This window comes from Erpetoichthys calabaricus, chromosome 5 (assembly GCF_900747795.2).
Source record: "Erpetoichthys calabaricus chromosome 5, fErpCal1.3, whole genome shotgun sequence".
In the NCBI taxonomy this organism is placed as follows: Eukaryota; Metazoa; Chordata; class Cladistia; order Polypteriformes; family Polypteridae; genus Erpetoichthys; species Erpetoichthys calabaricus.
This window is the reverse complement of record NC_041398.2, coordinates 26,312,235-26,333,217: the sequence shown is the minus strand read 5'-3', so window position 1 is coordinate 26,333,217 and position 20,983 is coordinate 26,312,235. Positions and strand designations below refer to the sequence as shown.

At 36.0% G+C, this 20,983-nt stretch overlaps 2 protein-coding genes across 2 annotated transcripts in view; both read left to right on the top strand.

Annotated features, from left to right (window-relative positions):
- The window catches only part of LOC114643986 (uncharacterized), a 75,822-nt gene extending 62,111 nt beyond the window's left edge, over positions 1–13,711 (top strand). Inside the window, exon 3 of the mRNA XM_051928511.1 lies at positions 10,493–13,711. Coding sequence (XP_051784471.1) covers positions 10,493–13,711 — 3,219 coding nt within the window. The remainder of the gene's footprint in view (positions 1–10,492) is intronic.
- Positions 1–14,264, top strand: part of LOC127527732 (uncharacterized) — a 67,918-nt gene extending 53,654 nt beyond the window's left edge. Inside the window, exon 2 of the mRNA XM_051927411.1 lies at positions 13,766–14,264. The gene's annotated coding sequence lies outside the window, so the exon portion shown is untranslated. The remainder of the gene's footprint in view (positions 1–13,765) is intronic.
- Positions 14,265–20,983: the final 6,719 nt, after the last annotated feature.

Here is a 20,983-nt window from a genome sequence, read left to right as displayed (position 1 = left end):
CGTCACAAAGTTTCAGTGGCTGTACGCAAATCCACAATCGGTTTCATATTGTTTTCGTACCTTATCAATTGTGAAATGTGTTTTTTTGAACAGGTTTGATTCATTGAAGTGATCACTCCTGCTGCGTTCAGTCACTTCACGTGAGCCGCTCTCTTGTGTGATGTTGCGATGTCCACGGGTTTATTTAATGTTAGCTAAGACCCGGCAGTTAAAAGTTTCTCGCTACAGCAATTTTAACTCTGTCGCAAAGTGATCCAAACTGTCGTTTATACCTTGTGTCTTCTCATTAACCTTGTATCTCGCGAATATACGCATTGCAAACAGCAGCGGGTCAGTTCACGTGCTTACATGGGAGGCGTGATGACGCCATATATTTTGATATATATCAAAATACCCGCGCTTCGCAGCGGCGAAGTACTGCTTTAAAATTTTTATTAAGAAGAAAAGTAAACCTTTTTAAACTCAGGGAAAAAGAATCAATAATTATTTGTTAAGGATACCTTTGTATACCATGTCAGTTCGCCCTTCCGGTTGTAATATGACCAAGCTGTGTGCTGAGCTTACTCTTGAGCATGAAATCTAACGTGGTTTGTGCCCTTCAGTATGAAAACAGTTTGCATTCACCTTTTTAATAAAAGGCGAGCTTTTAAGCCTGAGAAATCACCCCGTAAATGCACACGTTTAATTGCACATGTGTTAATATGTATGCTTACACAGTATTAAAAGACACTCAAAAATTAACGTCATTTACCTTCATTCCCGCGTTTTGACTCGTGCTGTAAATCTCTTCCTTGTTTTTAGTTCACGTGATTACGTAGGAGGCGTAATACATGATGACGTGATACGTGACTCCGCCTCCTCCATTAGAGTATATGGACAAAAAACGGGTTCCAGTTATGACCATTACATGTAGAATTTCGAAATGAAACCTGCCTAACTTTTGTAAGTAAGCTGTAAGGAATGAGCCTGCCAAATTTCAGCCTTCTACCTACACGGGAAGTTGGAGAATTAGTGATGAGTCAGTCAGTGAGGGCTTTGCCTTTTATTAGTATAGATATATACTAGGGGGCTCCGCCCCCTGCTCACTTCACTCGCCAACCCCTTACCCCTCCCCTTCCCCTCCAGTGCTACACGCCGTTGTAAAGACAGGGGCTGGAAACAATTATTCCTCTAGAAGCAAAATTTTACATTTTAATCCATCTGCATAATTAAAATTCTGTGAATAGTTTTTTTTTTATATCTAATAAAATACCACATATAACATTAATTAGCTTTTCTTTTTAATGTCTGATTAACTGCTTAATTACATGCATACACACACACACAAATATATATATATATATATATACACATACATATACATAAATATATACACATACACACTCCTTTTTGTTTCTACCATGTGTAATGTTGAGGGATTTGCGCATACGTATATGCTTTTGCATTTACGTCTGTTTCATTAAGTTCAAAATAAGCCATTAATTTTGTAATTCTGTTTTTCGCCACCTTTAAAGCTTGTACTTCTTTGCCCTCTTTAAATTGAATCATATTCTGACCTGGTAAATGAATCATTAATAATTCAACAGAATGACTTCGTCTGTGCATTGGCAATTCCATTAAATGCCACCCACTTTCCATTGCACTGACGTACCAAGTATCTAAATATACTTGAACTTCGTCCTGAGACTGTTCTTTGGATAAAGCTATGCATACTTGATTGTGCCCTTCATGAATGTACTTGTAGATGTACTTAATACTCATAACCGATGCACAATACTCGACATTAATATGACAATCAAATCGTTTGAGCAAATACGGGTTATATGGTACAATCATTGAATTATTGATCATCACAATTTTACCATCTTTCTTTCCATGATAAGTGTGTTGTTTGTGATGATTATTTCTTCGCCAATAATCAGGAAAGCCAGCCTTAGTCATATCTATTGATTGAACGAATGCTTTAGGAAATTTCCCAGCATACTGAATCTTTAAAATGTGGTCTGTGAGACATGTGTTTAATGACTTTGTACTATAAATCAGGATAGATTTCTCTGTTTGGAATTTCAGCACAGAAAACTGATCTACATCATCAGCAGTTAATAATTTATTTTGCAAAGTAACCAATAAATGCATGGTCTTGAATCATGTAAATCTATGTTTTGAGCACTGAATGATGTGAACGCAAAAAGGTTATTGTAGACTCAGATATTTTGCCTGTAGTGCTTGTGGATTTCACTTTCACCAAACAAAAAATCTTTTAATTTTCATGGATACGCCTCTTCATTGGGAGGCAACACTACTTTTCCCTGATGGCAACACGAATTAGACAATCTACAAGTCTCCGACTTAAAGTTTAAAGTCTTACAATATCTACATACTTCTGACATATCACCTGTGTCCATATATTTGATCTCTTTTTGCTGTTTCATTATTTCACGAGTAATAATTTCCATTTGTTAGTGATAATGCGATCTTTATTATCTTTTTTTTTGATACTTTCGATTTTTCCTACTTTCATATTCTTTAACTTGCTCTGCATGTGTATAGTGCCAACTTTTTTTTTTGAGCCTTTCGATTTCCATTACTTTTTTGAATGTCATTATAAGTCTTTTATTTCTGACCCGGATTTGACCTACAAGCTTTCCAATTCCACTTGGTCCAGGCAGATTATTACTTTTCTTATTTTCTGAATTTGCACATAGATTATTATTGTTCTCTTGTGCATGCTTTTATGCCTTCTTTTCTCTCCAACACTTTCGTGTTTTTTTCACTCTTTGTTAGTCGTTGATGTGTCATCTAGAAGGTATAACATTTTTAAGAGCTGGGAGCACATGAAGTGTGTCTACCAAAAGCATTCCAACAACTGCGAGGTCTTGCTTCCTAAGGTTGTAATGTCTAGTCTCGCGTGAAGTGAAAGTGTCTCTCCAAGATGATCACGTCTCGACCCAAGATTTTTTTATATTATATTATATATATATAGGTCATTTTCATACTAATTTAGCTTTAAGTACTTTACATAAATACATGAAAGAGGTTATAAATAACCTCTAAATGAAAAATTATTTATAAAATCTCATTTAAGACTATAAGAATGAGTCAATAAATATTCTGCTTAATAAACAAATAATATGGTCAGGTGGTTGGGGAAAAATTAAAAACAAAAACTGCAGCCAGAATGAACTCTAGAGAAAACAAATCTCTAGCAGTTCCAAGGCTAAAAGACTACAAGCAAGACTGGTACATGAGGGCTATTCATGGTGGCAAACTTCCTATGCTTACTGCACCTTTTCTAAGTGAACAGGACAGACACAGATGTCACTACAGATCTACTCTCATGTATCCGGTAAAGTGGCAGAAGAACCTTCCAAGGCTCACACCTTTAATTATACATGCATGACTAGTAATCTCTAGATTATACAGTCCTGTTCATCTTCTATAGATGATTGCATAAAAGACTCAGAAGACAGGATGGAAGTGTCCTTGACATGGAGCCTACTAGTGGAATTTGCTAATTTGAGAAAGCCAGGGAACAGACAGCATTCACATAATTTTGGAAGGTTAGTGATTTTTTGCCAGTGGCACGAGGATACACTAATTATGATGAGGGAACACCTAAAAGCTGCCTTCTAACATCAACTTCTAACATCAACAATTGACTTTCTCTATCTAACATGCTTTTGATGAAAATTGGAACATCTTGGGTATTTTTGTATTATTTGAGACATTTTATGTGCTGTTTTTGGACTTTTAATCAGTTTCTGTCTTTGTGTTTTGCTTTTGTTTTAGCATTGCCATGCTTATGTAATCTGCATAATGTCCTGGAAAATCAGATTGTAAAACCATACCTGTAGTACATAAGAACATAAGTTTGACAAAGTAGTGGAGCTTACCTAGTCTTTCATATGTATTTGTTTAGCTAATAGCAACTTTTAAAAATGATCAAGATTTCCACTTCATCTTGCCTACTCGGTAGTTTGTTCCCGATTCTTATTTCCTTTAGTGTTAAGTGGTGTTTCCTAATTTCTGTCTTAAATGCCCCTCACCTTAATTTCAATTCTATTCTAGTTCTCCTCAGTATATATTGGGCACATAGCACAACGAATTTGCACAGTGATAAAGCATGGTAAGACAATAAAACATAGCATAGTTTACTTATTCTGGCAAAATAGAAAAAAATGTTATCTCTAATAAGCTGATGAGCAGTAGCATGGACTTTTAAGTGCTTGGGGTTCTGTTTATGTCATGATGCAGTAATGTATCTTAATTTTTTGCTTACTCAATCTAATTTTCTCTCATTCAGATGACTTACTAATTGAGCAAAAAAAGACAGATATATTTAATTAATACCATTTACCAATTAAGAACTAAAAGCAGATAACCATCACAGTGAAGAAAATAACATCTGCAAAGTGTACACTGTACCACAATGAAATGAAGCAGAATGAGAGCAAATCCTCTAAAAAATTAACACAGAACCTATGCTCACCAGCCTCTACAGATGCACAGTGAAGTCAGTACTCACTATCAGCATTACATTCTTTTATGCCTAAGGGCACTACAGAGGGTGGTAAAGGTGGCACAGAATATTATTGACACACAACTACTTCTGTTCAAGACTTGTTATATGTAACACTTACTGCCTTGTCCTTCATAGTCATTTGTCTCCCTCTACTCCTTTGGCAAATAGTACAGGATGATCGATACTGGCACCAGTACATTCAGAGGAAGTTTTTAACCACAGGTCATAAGATTACTCTACAGCCACTCAAAGTGATAAATATGTGTTACTGTATATATTGTAAATTCATTTTGCATTCTGTGAATGTTTTGGTATTCATTGTCTTTTTTTTTGTCTTTTGTTGGTAGCATATTACGGTCACTAGTCGAAGGAGGACATAGGGATACTGCCTTCTCAGACCTTCAATCAACTCCAGAAAAACGTCACAGACCAACTCCATAGAATATTTACTGCAACAAAATAAAAAAAAGAACAAAATTGGTTTCCCACAACAAATCCACCATGAGTGTGGACAAAAAAGGCAGTTCAGCTGCACAGAATCCTGGGGAAGAGAATGAAAATGAATCATGTGTACTGGCCAACAACATAGTTAGTAAAAGTAAAGAAGATGCACAGAGTTCAGCGATGCAGGAGTCTTCTGATTCTAATAAAGACCTGATGAGTAAATCCACAAAAGATTCGGTGGAACAGGGTGAATGCAAATCATTGGTAATATGCAGTAATGTATCCAATGGTAATGCAGACAGTAAGTGTATTCCTTCATCACATCATTCTTCTAACCAAGACATAGAGCTGAAGACTGACTGCATATTAGCTTCATCTGGGCATAGCAGGAATACACCCTCTGTATTACCCAATAACTCAGTCAGCAAAGTTACAGAAGATTGTAATTGTAATAAAGAGTTGCAAAGTGACTCCACAGCAAATTCAAATGAACAAAATGATAGTAAATCTTCTGCAGTGCCCACCAATATTGGTAGTAATAATAAGGAAGACAGAAATAACTCAATTGCACCTCTAATTTCTAAACACAAAAACACGTTGCAGTCAGACTCCACAGAGGAACCACTGCAAAAGAATGAATGCAAATCTGATGACATATACAACTGTACAGCTGATGTAAATGCGGACAACAGGGCTATTGCTTCATCACATGTCTCGCCTAACCAGAATGCAGAACCAAAGACAGACTCCACAGGTGATTTGGCTGGAAAGAATGAGAATAAATCTTCTGTATTACCCAACAACTCAGTCAACAAAGTTACAGAAGATAGTAATTGTAATAAAGAGTTGCAAACTGACTCCACAGCAGATTCAAATGAACAAAATGATAGTAAATCTTCTGCAGTGCCCACCAATATTGGTAGTAATAATAAGGAAGATAGAAATAATTCAGATTTACAGATTTCAGCAGCAGCACTACCTTTTAACCCCCCAAAAAAGTTGCATGGAAGCTCCACAATGGATTCATTGGAACAGAATGAGCACAGATCCTCTAAAATATGCGGAAATATTTCTAAAATGAGCTCAGGAGATACAAATAATGTAAAATTAGGATTGCAACATAGAAACAATAATGTTCTGCAGATCAGCTCTTCAACAGATCAAAATGAGAGCAACAACTCTACAAAAAATAACAATTTCAATGTAACAGTGGAAGAGCAAGCTAGTTCACATTCAAGAACAAAATTTAATGCTCTTAAAGAGCTACAATCTGACACTACAGAGAACTCCAGAAATGTGATGACGTCTCAAGTTTCAGTCAAATATAATACAAAAGAGGTTTTACAAATGATTTCAAAAGGTGACAATATCCTGACAGATTTGAGAAAAAATGCAATAGTCAAGGTGGAATCCCAAAAGTTTAATATTCCACTGTTGCCAATCAAATCTTTTCCAAAGCCTCCCTTGGTAAGCACTGATGGTGCTCTGCTTGAGATGGCTCCTCTTGGACACAGTTTTGAGGTGGGGCAGTTGTATGATTGCCGAAAAGATGTTGTAATGCAAGGTAAGCGTTCTTTTCATCATCTCTATACACACTTTTTAAATGTATCTCTTGCTTTTAATGATAACTGAACAGTTCTGTAAGCAACAATAAATTCTGAAATAATTTTATAAAATTAAGAAACAGTTTTAAAAGATAACTAGAAGAAAAAATGAATCACTCAGCCCCCAATTGTTTGTATTGTTGTCAATATGTTCCCATTTCTTTAAAAATTCAGAAGAAACACATTACACTTTAGACATGATATTAGCATATGTCTCATTAGATCTAGGAATTACATGATAATTAAAATACTTCAATAGTGTTTAAGCCCTGACAAATGGTCCTAACAATAGTGGGAATATCTGGAGTGTATGATGTTTCATGACTTGTTTTTTTTTTTCCAGCTCTGATATGAAATCATGATCTAATATTCTTCATCTTCATTCGGGTGCTCCCATTAGGGATCGCCACAACAGATCATCTTATTCTGTTACACCCATCACCTGCATGTCCTCTCTCACCACATCCAAAAACCTTCTCTTAGGCCTTCCTCTTTTTCTCTTGCCTGGCAGCTCTATCTTTAACATCCTTCTCCCAATATACCCCTCATCTCTCCTCTGCACATGTCCAAACCAACGCAATCTCGCCTCTCTGACTTTGTCTCCCAACCGTCCCACCTGAGATGACCCTCTAATGTACTCATTTATAATCCTGTCCATCCTCGTTACATCCAATGCAAATCTTAGCATCTTGAACTCTGCTACATGCAGCTCTGTCTCCTGCTTTCTGGTCAGTGCCACCATCTCCTTCCCATATAACATAGCTGGTCTCACTACCGTCCTGTAGACCTTCCCTTTCACTCTTGCTGATATCCGTCTGTCACAAATTACTCCTGACACTCTTCTCCACTCATTCCACCCTCCCTGCACTCTCTTTTTTCACCTCTCTTCCACAATCGTGATCTAAAAATATTCTTTTAAGTTGAGTCATACAGTAAAAACATAAAAACGCCACAGGACCTCTGTCATTTCGGTATAAAAACAGGTAGCAAGCAAATTATGTTTATGAGAAATCTGTATTTTACTGGGTGGCTCTCATTTTTATTATAACACAAGGAACACAAAGTATTTTTGTAGCTGTAACTTACAAAGTTAAAAGGTGGAAGGAACTCATCATTTGGGAGACTGATTGGTCATGGGATGAAACAAAGTGAGCTTTGCGCAAACAGTGTTTTTTTCCAGTTGTTCTGTATGTGTTACGATGGCTAGGTTTCTTTTAATTTTATATTTTTTTCTGTTTGCATTTGTATGCTGCCATTAATTATGTTTTGCTAAAAGCTTGGTTAGACAATGTCCCTCAATTATTAAAGAGCAACTCAGCAAATAAATTGGAACAATATTGCTTTTATCATTTTCTTCTTCTGCAAAAAGTACCTGACATGAAACTGTTATAAAACCACATACATACAGGCACACTTACTGTAGATTAAAAATCAATAACTAAACTTTTTAATTTACAAGATCATTGAGACTAGTATGCTTCTTTCTGTTTGTTTGGTTGAAGTGATTCTATTTATTATCCAATTCATTTATTGTTTTGTCATTTTGAGTATTTTGAAGGAAGTAGATCAATTCAATGAACACATGCACAAATATTGTGCCATAATGCAGGTGACATACTCTGAGAGGTCTAGAAGAAAGTAGATCTCTGGAAGATGTGCTATAACCATCTCCATCACTGATGCACAATGAAAAATATATCATTCCGCATGCTTTAGGCAAACACAGCAGAACATCATAACTGCTTGGCTATCCTTCCCAGTCTCATATTTTAATCATGTTCTAATGAGTCTAACTTATGCTTATGACCATTGAAAGTTTTTAAAGAGACACAATTATGCGTGTCCTAACTTATTTCAGTTTGCATATTTTGTTGATTTGATTTTGCCACCGTCAGCAGCCAAATAGTGTTTTTCTTGGTAACTTCTGTAGTTTTTTGTTGTAACTGAACAAACAGGCAAACCAAATAGCCTCTTGGTAAAAGGAGAGAATTGATAGAATCCATGTGATCAAACAATTATCAGAGTGGAAGAGTTCTAAAATATGGTCTTGCTATAGGGACTAAGTAAAAAAATAATCACAAGACATTTATATACATTACTAGCACAAAATCAGAAACAAAGAACTAATAAACAAGGTTTATATATACATAAAGTGAAGGGCAAATAGAATAAAATCAGAAACAATCAGAAATGAACTAAAAAAGCAAAATATTATATATACATAAGGTGAAAGGCAAATCTAACACAAAATCAGAAACAACTAAAAAAAGAAGCTGTTATTTCAACTAGATTGTTTGTGAAGTCTTTCATTTAAATTATTTGGACACTGTAAGATATGTATTGCAATCTTATATTAAGAATACTATTATGCCATGGGTCACATGGCAAATTTATCACATGTCAAACAACCAAGTAGTATTACATCAACCAAAAATTTTTAAATTGGTGTTTCCTAACACACACAAATGGTGGTAACATTAATAAAATACACAAGGGGAAATTATTTATGTTACTGAAATAACAGTAAAATATATAAACAAATGATAATAAAAATTATAAATGTATCACAAACAAAAAAAGCTCTAAAGTGTATTTAACAATGAGGCCAGACACTTACATGTTGGCTGACTGGACTACTGCCACTCAGTGAGATGCACACAGTTTCCAGGATTGAACAAAATAAAAAGCCTAAAGTTAATGTTCCTAGATTCTTAGCGGACATCTAAATGTCCCTGATGCTAATTAACCAAAAGCCATTCTATATGTAAAAATGTTTTTGCCACAAAAAGTCCTGTTTTGTTTTTCAAAGCATTCGCAATTCACCAACCCTCCCCCCCGGCCCCCTTCCACAGTTTAAGAGTGACAACGTGATTGGTCACACAAACTCTATACCTCCTCTGCCAAGCAAATTGTGATTGTGAATATGCATGAAGACAAGCTAACCAAAAGCAAAACCAAGCTTTAAACCACAAGTATAAAAAGATGGAATCCAAAAAGGCAAATCCTTTAGCTAAGTCTCAAAATAAATGGTCAAAGAGCATCAAAGATTTGTCTCCCAGAAAGGAGAAAATATAAGTTTTTTTTTTCTTTATGTTTTACCAAAACCCATCTGAGCCCTTTCTCACAAAAACTAGCTCTATTTGTCACTTGCTATTAACAGAGTCTATGAGATCATTTCTGGGTTCGAGTGGCAACGTCTTCATTGGGGTAACAATATATTACACATAAAAAAGGGTATTGTGTTTCTAATGTATGACTCTAAGAAGTGGAGAAAAAGGAAAGTATTTAAAAATCATTCCAAAAATAAACTACAAATGTGGAAATGCATTCAGGTGCCTTAAGATCCTGACTATGATAAACTTAACACAGAAAAATAAAGTGCAAATTGAAAAAGTAGGTTTCTATATAGTGCACTGTATAACAGTTAATATTAGAATTAATGACAGGGAAGTAACATAGAATGAGAAAATTAAATGAATGAATAAAAGGATTAATAACTCCTTACACAGTTCAATCTCGCAAACTCAATTTTAAATACTGACAAAATTCTTTTTTGACAGATGGCACATTGTGGGATATGAATACACTCCAGAACAACCTTAATGTCACAAAGCAGACCACCACCATGTTTAATGTCCTAACATCAGACACCTTGGATGAGAAAGCATCTGCACTGAATGTAAACCTTCCCCTTAAAGCCAGTATACTAGCAGGTTTGGTTCAACCACAAGGGGCAGCTGAGTATCTCAGTTCTAACAAGATATCAAATCAACAGTCAAGAGTAACCCTTCATTACAGCACGACAAGTAGACTGGAGCAACTTAATATGAACACATTGAGGACAGAGAAATATTCCAATTCTAAGATTTTTAAGGAAAAAACAGCAACTCATGTGGTAACAGGTGTTCTCTATGGTATTCAGGCCTTTTTTTCTTTAGATCACGTTTGTACAAAAAATGAAAAAAAGCTAGACTTTGAGAAAAAAGCAAAATATTTACTCTCAGAAATAGTAACTGCCATAAAAGAAGGGAAAGGAGATCTAAAACTGACAAAAGAAGAACAGAACAATCTATTCAAATGCACATTTCATGGTGATTTTTTACTTGAAGTCAATTTAGATTTAACAGATGTCTTTCAGATTTGCTCCAGTGTTCCTCAACAGCTTGAGGAAAATCCACAGCTGGCTGTGCCTGTGCTGGTCTGGCTGTACCCTCTGAAACAACTGAACTCTCGAGCTGCATCTGTTGTTCAGGACATCAGTGAAGATCAAGTCTCACAGTGCCAGGCTGTCATAGAAGAACTGAATGAATATGTGATCAAATGTAATGACATGATGAACGAAGGAGTTGTTTCTATGTTTCCTGAGGCTACATATGGGATTGAAAAATTTAAAGCAATCCTTCTTCAGTACAAACAGTTCTTTCAGCGGGATCTAGCACGCATTCTACCTGCCATAAGAAGTGGCAGTGCAGTGAAGCAAAAATTGGTAAAGATTCTCAAGAAGAAAGAACATTCTCCTTTCAGTAAAAAGTCCCTGTCATCATGGATTGAATGTAAAGAGAAAGACATAGCTATGATTACATCTTATATTAATTTTTTGAAAGACATTCAGGTTGTATCTAGAAATGAACTTAATCAATTAATTCACAATCCTGATATTGAGCACATTGTGTGTTTTAATTTTAGCTCACTTCTTGAAGAAGAACCAGATTTATTCCATTTGAAAAATCATCTTCAATCACTACATGACACTGAGGAAGAAATTCAAACACAAAACTTGAGTTCTTCATCTTACATAATGACAATAATGTGGCAAATCTGGCTGTACATTATGCATTTTTTTTATAAACCTTCCCAACACACCATTGACTTGGTGCCTTCATCTTTAGATGGCAATGAAATGGAAATTGTGAACCAAGACAGTGATCTAGTGCAAAGTGTGGCGCAAAAGTATGATTATGAGATCATATCAAAAAACATGAGAGCTTGTGCCATACAGTTTATTGAATTTTCCAAAGAGAATGCTAATAGTCTTAAAACCAAATTTATTATAACATCAATCCCTGACACTTGCCCAGGATCATTCATTTGCCTTTACTCTTTTGGTGAATTAGATTGTGATTTTCAAATATCATCTAAGCCTCTGCCTCCTGCTGAGAAATGTGTATCTAGTGATAGCGTTACAGTAAAACTTGAAAATCCAAGACAAAACACTCAGCTGGAGTATAAGAAAAGAGAAGATGATGAGTGGACAGTGAAGAACATCAATGACAAACATAAAGAAGTTATTCTTTCGGGACTCCTTCCAAAATCAGTACGATGTAAGACTGTTTGCAGGTCAGATGTTGGGGTAGCTAGTGATGTGACTGAAATTAAAACCCATTACAAGACCTCAGCATATTTACCCGAGCAACAAATAGGAGAAACTTTCATAAATAAACCCCCTGATATTGAAGAGAGACTCGCTTTTAAACTTAAGTCTAAAGATACTTTGTTAAAACAAGGTAGTCCTAGTTTTTATCGACTGAAGCTGAGATCATCATACATCAACAAATACAGGGAAATAGTAAAATGTACTTTTGGAGAACAAATAAGCTACAAACAAAAAAGAACAATAATGCTCCTTGGAGCAACTGGATCTGGGAAATCCACACTTATCAATGGAATGATCAATTACATTCTTGGAGTTCAGTGGGAGGATGACTTGAGGTTCAAACTGATTTATGAAGAAACTTGTAAATCTCAAGCTGAAAGTCAGACCTCCAAAATTACTGCTTATGAAATGAAGCATCAGGAAGGTTTCCAGGTTAATTACTCCCTGACTATAATTGACACACCAGGATTTGGAGATACCACAGGGATTAAACGTGACCAAGAAATCACCGCACAGATAGCAGAATGCTTTATAAGCCCACATGGCTTCCAACAAATTGATGCCGTGTGCTTTGTAGTCCAGGCCTCCCAAGCACGATTAACCCATGCACAAAAGTACATTTTTGATTCAATTTTGTCAATTTTTGGTAAAGACATAGCAAACAACATATTGATGCTCATCACATTTGCAGATGCACAGCGTCCACCAGTCCTAGATGCTATCACTGCTTCCAACATCCCATGTAACACAGATGACAACGGGAACCCAGTTTATTTCAAATTCAACAATTCTGCCTTTTATGCTAACAATAAGGAGTCTACCTGCAGTGATATGATTTTTGATAAAATGTTTTGGGAGATGGGTACACAAAGTATGAAAAGGTTTTTTGATTCTTTGCAGCAGATGAATACAAAAAGTTTAAGTCTTACAAAGGAGGTGCTTGAAGAGCGTAAACGTCTGGAAACGGCAATAGAAGGTCTGCAGCCTCAAATCAGAGCAGGTTTGACTAAACTTGAGGAAATTAGAAAGACAGAAGAGGCTTTAAAACAACATATTGATCAAATAGAGAGTAACAAGAACTTTCAGTATGAAGTTGAAGTAACAGAGACAGTACAAGAGAGTATAGCTGGAACTGGTAAGTTCATAACTAACTGCCAGAAATGCAACTATACATGTCATTACCCATGTGCTTTACCAAATGATGAACAAAAGATCCGTTGTGCGTCTATGGATAATGGGGTTTGCAGGGTTTGTCCTGGCAAGTGTGTATGGAGTGTTCACTCCAACCAACAGTACAGGTTTATCTATAACACGTCAAAGATACAGAGGACTTATGATGAGCTTAAGAAAAATTATGAAAAGGCAACAGGTGAAAAAATGACAACAGAAAAAGTATTTCAGCAGCTTCAATATGAGTTTGATGAAGTTAAAGATGCTGTTTGTGATCTCATACACACCTCTCATTACTGTATAACACGGCTTGAGGAAATTGCTCTCCGGCCGAACCCTCTTTCGACCCCAGACTACATTGACCTCCTCATTAACAATGAAAAACAAGAAGCAAAGCCAGGATTTATGGAAAGAATAAAATCACTTGAGGAGGTGAAGCAGCAGGCTGTGATAATACAGAAAGTCATAAATAAAGAAGAGCTTTTACCTTCTGAAAAATTCAAGTACAATTATAAAGAAGAGAGGAAAAAACAAAGGGGAGTTGTGGTAAGGCTGTCTGGGGCAGCATACAGAGGATTCAAAAATATATTCACCTAAAAAATTTCTTCAATATCAGCAAATGTGCCATCCTTACACTGGAATGCTTCAAAGGTTAGCTGATCAACAATAGACCATTAATACATAGTCTATAATGGGGACTATAGTGCAGTCCTAAGAAATTAATGCCTTCTTAAATATAAATAAATTACTAGTTTCATATGAGTTATCCACCTACTAATAACAGTTGATCATAATTTACAGTTTTATAGTATGCATACAATATGAAGAAAACTAACTAAGATAAGCAGTGGACACAATTGATTTTTATCTTTATGGTAATGACAAGTATGGAAATCATTTAAGCTTATAATAATATACTAACTATTCAAGATTTAGAAATGATTTGTTACTTATTTGTGCTGTATTTCATTTTAAGATCTTTGCTCTTAATGATTCACCCTTTTTTGGTTTCAGTGCCTATGTTTATAATCAATTAATGTTTTGACTAGTTATATAATGCTAAATAATTCTCTAATTGCTTTAGAAATTGTATTATTACAATTCTCCATGTAACATTTAGTAAAGGAAATGCAATTATCTTAGACCAACAACCAAAATGACCAATAAAGAAACAATAACTAAATTAATGTCTTGTATTTGTGTTATTTACATTAATATTTTACTGTTAAAAAACTCTACCCAATTTTTCACCTAGATGTACATTAACTATATGTTAACAAAGCCATGCAGTTTCCTTTTAGAATTTTAACACAACTCAAGAAGCTTAACTCTTCATTGCTAAATATTGAACTTTGTCTCATATTCTAATTAATGTCTCTAAAAACCATGATGTTGTAAACAACTGTGCTCAGAGTTTTGAGTCTCATTTTTCGGGATCAGGAAAGACCTCATTGTACCATTTAAACCATAAAAACACAAGAAACATTAGGTCATGCATCCCAACATAGTTCAAGGATTCCAGTTCACCTTTTGTTTCAAAATATTGTTGCTTCTTTGCTGAAGTGAAAATACACTCTCAACTAAACTACTTGGTAACTTGTTCAAAGCAACCATTATTCTCAGCATGCAAAAAATACATTCAGACTTTTTTTTAAATTGTCTGTTCTGTTGTCTTATTTTTTATTGAATATTTAATTTTAAATGAAAGAGCCAACATTACTTTTTCTTGTCTACTTCAAAAATATAATCACTACTGTCATATGTAAGCACTATGTGGTGCTCTGCCAACCTAAACACAAACTCACAAAAAGTGTTTTCTCTCCCACAGTGTGGGTTACAAATTATATGAAACTTAAGTACAGTTCAGATAAATGTTAAGTTAAATACATACCTCCTTTCTTGGCTTTCAGAGCCCAGTCTTTTTTATGAAAAGATCTTTAAAGTCTTCATATGTTTACCTGTGTAACAGACATGTGGCTTTAGAAGTTAGATTTCTCTTTTACTCTTGGTTACTGTGATTACAGCCATCAGAACTAGGATCCATTTTGCAATAAGTGCACTAAGTTCTAGGTTGAATTCTTTGTTGAATTTCAGAAGCTCTTCTTTTTTCTTGTCATTTTCATACACTGTGCTGCATTACTGCCTGGAGTCTGCATCCTTAAATGTTTTTATATACTACTGTGTTTTTAAGAATTGCAGTTCTATGTCATGAATTTCTTTACTTATTTCACTCCTACACTGCAAAAAATGAAATCATAACAAGCCAGAAAATCTTGAAAAGAAATAGATCTTGTTTTTTTTTATTTTAAGAATAACTGACTTGAGCAGATTTGTATGTGTAAGATATATAATCTCATTTTTAGAAAATTTAACAAGTTAACAAGTTAAACTTTCTCACTATATTGGCAGATAATTTTGCTTGATTCAAATACCTTTTTCTTGTTTTTCTTGTTAAAACGTATTCAAATTCCCTGGATTTCACCTTTCTTGCCATAATTTCCTAATTTCCTTTTTACAGGGACTCTCAACTTCAGAAATACTCAGTGACACTTTAACATCAATATATATTTCCTAGGTAATTGGAGAAAAGCCAAGCAAAATGACACCTTTTATTGGCTAACTAAAAAGATTACAATATGCAAGCTTTTGAGGCAACTCAGGCCCCTTCTTCAGGCAAGATGTCATCCCTGAAGAAGGTGCCTGAGTTGCCTCGAAAGCTTGCATATTGTAATCTTTTTAGTTAGCCAATAAAAGGTGTCATTTTGCTTGGCTTTTCTCTACATTCATAATGGCTAACACGGTACAACACCCTAGTACTCTAGGTAATTGGAGAATTCCATCAAACTTTTTTACTACAAAATGTATCCACATGAGCTGGAACCCACAAAACACTATGGGGATACCAACAGGAGCAGAATGTATAATCTAATATAATATAATATAATATAATATAATATAATATAATATAATATAATATAATATAATATAATATAATATAATATAAGATAATATAAGATAATATAATAAAATATATAATAAAAGCCTAAGAGGACTGCTGTAAAAGTCATGGAAGCAAAAGATTGAGCATGGGAGGAGATTGGAGAGGCCAGGGAGAAAGACTATCAGATGGCCTCCAGACTGTTCTGGAAAACTTAGGTTAGGTTAGGTTAGGTTTCTTTATTTAGTCATGTTTACACAGGAAAACATGAAATTTGCCTTCTCAGTTGCATCTAATAACAGGTAACAGACAGAATGAAATAAAACAGACAAATAGAAATAAGAAAGGTTAAGGTAAGGCAGTTAGATAAAACATATTTATACCAAAAAAAAAGGTAACAGGATATATATCAAAACCTTAAACATTATTTCCGATATTTCTTATTGAAAAGTCGTATGGCACTAGGAAGAAAGGAGTTTCTGGAGTGATTTGTGTGGGTTTTCAAAGCTACTATCCTTCCTGATTTACTGAAGTTTAGTTCTACATGTAATGGATGTCAGTCATCAGTTGAGATGATTTCCAGTTTCTTTAGCATTGCCCTCTGACACACACTAGTCAAATCATCTACATCAGCCCCAATAACTTTAGCTGCATACTTCGTAATCTGCTGGAGCTTTTTTGAGTTTTGGTTTGTCAGACTATTAAACCAGGCAATGAAACTGAAAGTGATCACGGACTGGATCATACTACGATAGAAGGACAACACGAGGTCCTTGTCTACTTTAAATAGTTTGAGTTTATGGAGGAGAAATAAGCGCTGGTTGCATTTAGAAAATATTTTTTTTATATTTGTATTCCAGTTAAGATTGTTATCTAGGTAAGTTCCTAAGTATTTATATTCATTCACTATTTCTACCTCCTCTCCCAGAACTACAATAGGTGAACATACAGATTTCTGTCTCTTAAAATCAAATATCATTTCTTTGGTCTTTTTTACATTCAGAGTGAGAGAGTTTTTATTGCACCAGTTTACCATACAGTGCACTTGATTTAGATAGTGGCTTTCATCCTCCCCAGATATGCGTCCTATGATCATGGTGTCATCCGCATACTTGATAATGGAGCAGTGGTCATTGTTCTGTCTCAGGTCACTTGTGTACAGAGTAAACAGTAATGGTGATAAGACACACCCCTGTGGACTTCCTGTGTTTGAATGAAGAGCTTTTGAAAAAGTGTCCTGAACTTTAAGTGTCTGTGAATGATTTAAAAGAAAGTTCTGAATCCATAGTGTGATAAATGGGTTTACATTCATACTGTTTAATTTTCCAATCAGTATATGAGGCTGTATAGTATTGAATGCTGAAGAAAAATCCAAAAATAGTGCTCTGACATATGAACCAGGCTGATCAAGAAAGGTATAGATTTGATGTAAGATAACAAGCAGAGCATCTTCCACACTTCTGTTTGCACAATAAGCAAATTGATTGTTGTCTTGAAAAGACTTTGTCTCTGTCATTAAAATGTTTTTCACCAAGTGTTCAAAGCATTTCATTGGAATAGATGTAAGTGCCACTGGTCTGCAATCATTTAAACAGCTTGGCCTAGAAACCTTAGATACAGGGGTAATAATAATAATAATTCATTACATTTATATAGCACTTTTCTCACTACTCAAAGCGCTATCCACACAGGGAGGAACCGGGAAGTGAACCCACAATCTACCACAGTTTCCTTACTGCAAAGCAGCAGCAGCACTACCACTGCGCCACCTGTGAGGACTGTGATTGATTGTTTCCACAGATTAGGTACAATACCACAGGTCAGAGACCAGTTAAAAAGCAAATGAAAAACTGGGGAGATCTGCTTAGAGCAAGACTTTAAGAGCCGACCTGATATGCCGTCTGGTCCCACTGCACTGTTTGTTTTGGCCTTCCGCAAGCCTTTTTCCACTTCAGTTAAACTGAACCCAATCACAGCAGAATACCTGGTGTTTTTATAAAGCATTTCCTTTATTTCTGTATTTTGGGTGCTGAAATCACTTGTTTCAAATCTGGCATAAAAGTTATTCAGTTCATCAGCTAAAAGCTTGTGGTCTTTGTCAGCTGAAAAATCCACATTCATTTTAGGGCCTAGTCCTGTAATTGTTTTTAGTCCCTTCCAGACCTGCTTTGGATTGTTATCATTGAACCACCTCTTGATTTTTTCCCCATACATCTTTTTATTTTGTTTAATTAACCTGTTAATCCTTTGCTGTAAAATTCACTTATCTTCTAACTTTTTTTCTTGATGTGCATGTTGCTTTTGCAATAGTAATGCTTTAACCTCTTTAGTGATCCATGGCTTACTGTTTGGGTACACCTTGACAGATTTTTCCTTAATGATCATAGACTCACAGAATTGAATATATTCGCTGACAGTATAGGTGGCCTCATTCAGTGACTGTGAGGATGTCAGCAGATCCCAATTTGTACTGGAGAAGCATTCCTGTAGTTCCTCTACACTTTCCTTGCACCAGTTTTGTGTTGTTCGTATGGCTGGTTTTTCTTGCTTCAGTTTCTGTTTGTACTTCGGGAGAAGATGAACAACGACGTGGTCAGACGCACCCAGGGCTGCTCTGTGATGCAATATGTAGGCATCAGGGACATTTCCATAGCACTTGTCCAGAGTTTTGTCCCCTCTAGTATTAATATTCACATATTGATGATAATTTGGTAATACTGACTCCAGACTGCATAAATTAAATTTACCCATCACAAGCTTAAAAACACCAGGTGATTTGGTTTCTAGTTTATGAGCAGTTTCAAGAATTGATTCAGCTGCAGCTCCCACATCAGCATGCGGCGGAATGTAAACGACTGTCACAAATAACTGATTAAACTCCCGTGGTAGATACTATGGGCGAAGTCCGACGGTGAGTAATTCAATATTTGGCGTGCAGATGCGCTCTTTTACAGTGATATTCCTGCATCACCTTTTGTTAATGTAAAGGCAGACCCCACCACCTGTCTGCTTACCAGAAGCTGGATTTCTGTCTTGCCGTACGCAAACAAATCCATCTACTTCGACTGCTGTATTCGAGTCTGTATTCTTAAACCAGGTCTCCGTAAAGCACATCAGACAGCTTTCACGGTACTCGTGGAGGTATCGCGCAGATGCTCTCAGCTCGTCCAGTTTATTTCGCAAGGACTGTGCGTTACTCATGATGATGGTTGGCAAAGATGTTTTAAACCTTCTCCGTCTCAGACGTACACGTAGTCCACCTCTTTTTCCTCGCTTTCTGGGTTTCAAAGATTTTAATTCGTCCGGTATATTAGTAATACACGGGGAGTAACTGGTAGCTGGTCTCATAGATAGCAACGCATCCCGGCTATAAATGAACAGCACTGGCCACACACCTGGGATTTCCTGCGCAGGTAGTGCGTTAGTGTCCCGTTGGATTCCAAAGGCGATAACGATCAAAAATAAGAAACTTTCGCAAATGTTGTTAAGCATTTTACAGAAATAACTACTTGCAGACTAGTAAAAAGAAAAAGAAAATAAAAAGAAAACAATTTTACACGATTTAAGAACAAAAAAACAGGTACAAAACACGGAGAGATGCACTGAGAGGTCTGCTACATATATTATTTAGCAAGCACTTAACTTTAGAACACAATTTCTCACCCTCTGTTCTTTTTGCTTCTGGGAGCTGATATGGATGTTCTCGAACAACTACTCCTTGGTCAGTAATAATGTCATGTGCAATCAGAGAGGTCCTGTCTGGTCTGTCATTCACCATCTTTGGAATGGATCAGATGACTGCTTTAAGATTCAAATGTTGCTGGGAAATCAGTATTAGATCCAAAGTTTAAATTTTTCTACTGGATAAAGAGAGAGTGCGGCTGCCCAAAATAATGGTCTGGTTCCTTCTCTTTACATTGTTTCAACAAATTGACATGATAAATGCAGTCAGTTGGTCATCTATTTGGTTGTTTCACCAAACAGTCCACCAGACCTAGGCTTTCTTTCATTTCATAGGGTCCTTGCTAATGGGCTTTTCAATTTGGAATGGGAGATGGGGATAAGTACCATGACTCTATCATTAGAATGGAAGTCATGGAGAGCTGAACCTTGGTTATAAAGGTGGGTCAATGCTGCTTGTGCACACTCCATGTTTTCTTTTAGGAGGACTCAAATCTTATTGAATTTATCACATAATTACTTATTTTAGGATATCCAATAATCTGTGGGGTTGTCTTCTGTATAGGAGTTCAGAGGGTGAGAACCCTGTCAAGGCTTGTGGGACCTTCCAATAAGCAAAAACCATAAGGGGAAGTAATTCACTCCAATTCCTTCTGTCCTCACAGATACCCTTGCTTAGCATTTGTCGCAGCATTTGATTAAACCACTGAGCTAGACTGTCAGTTTGAGGATGGTATACTGAGGTCTTTAAATGTTTTCTCCTGAGTAACTTGGCAACCTTCTTGAACGTGTCCAATTGGCTTGTCTCAAAGGGAAAGCCTCTGGATACCGTGTTGCATTTTCCATGAGGACAAGAATGTATTTCTGCCCTTGGCCCGAAGGTTCAAGTGGACCTGTGATTTCTACTTCAATGCACTCGAAAGGGATATCTATTAAAGGCACTGGCACACAAGAGGAGCACGGCCCCTCCTAGGAATTTGTCATAATTGGCACTCTGGACAAAAGTTACAAAAACGATGAGCCTCCTCATTTATCCCATGGCAGTAAAACTGGACTTTAGTTCTCTCCAACATTTTATTGGGCTCAAGGTGGGCACCTAAGAGTTGGATACAAGCTGACTTGCAAATCTACCAATGGTATGGTTTCAGGATTAGCAACTGAGAACTCACCTCTCCCTCATGTTCTAATACACGGTATAACAAGTCATTTTGTAAGACAAACTGTGGCCATTGGGTCATGTGATATGTGCA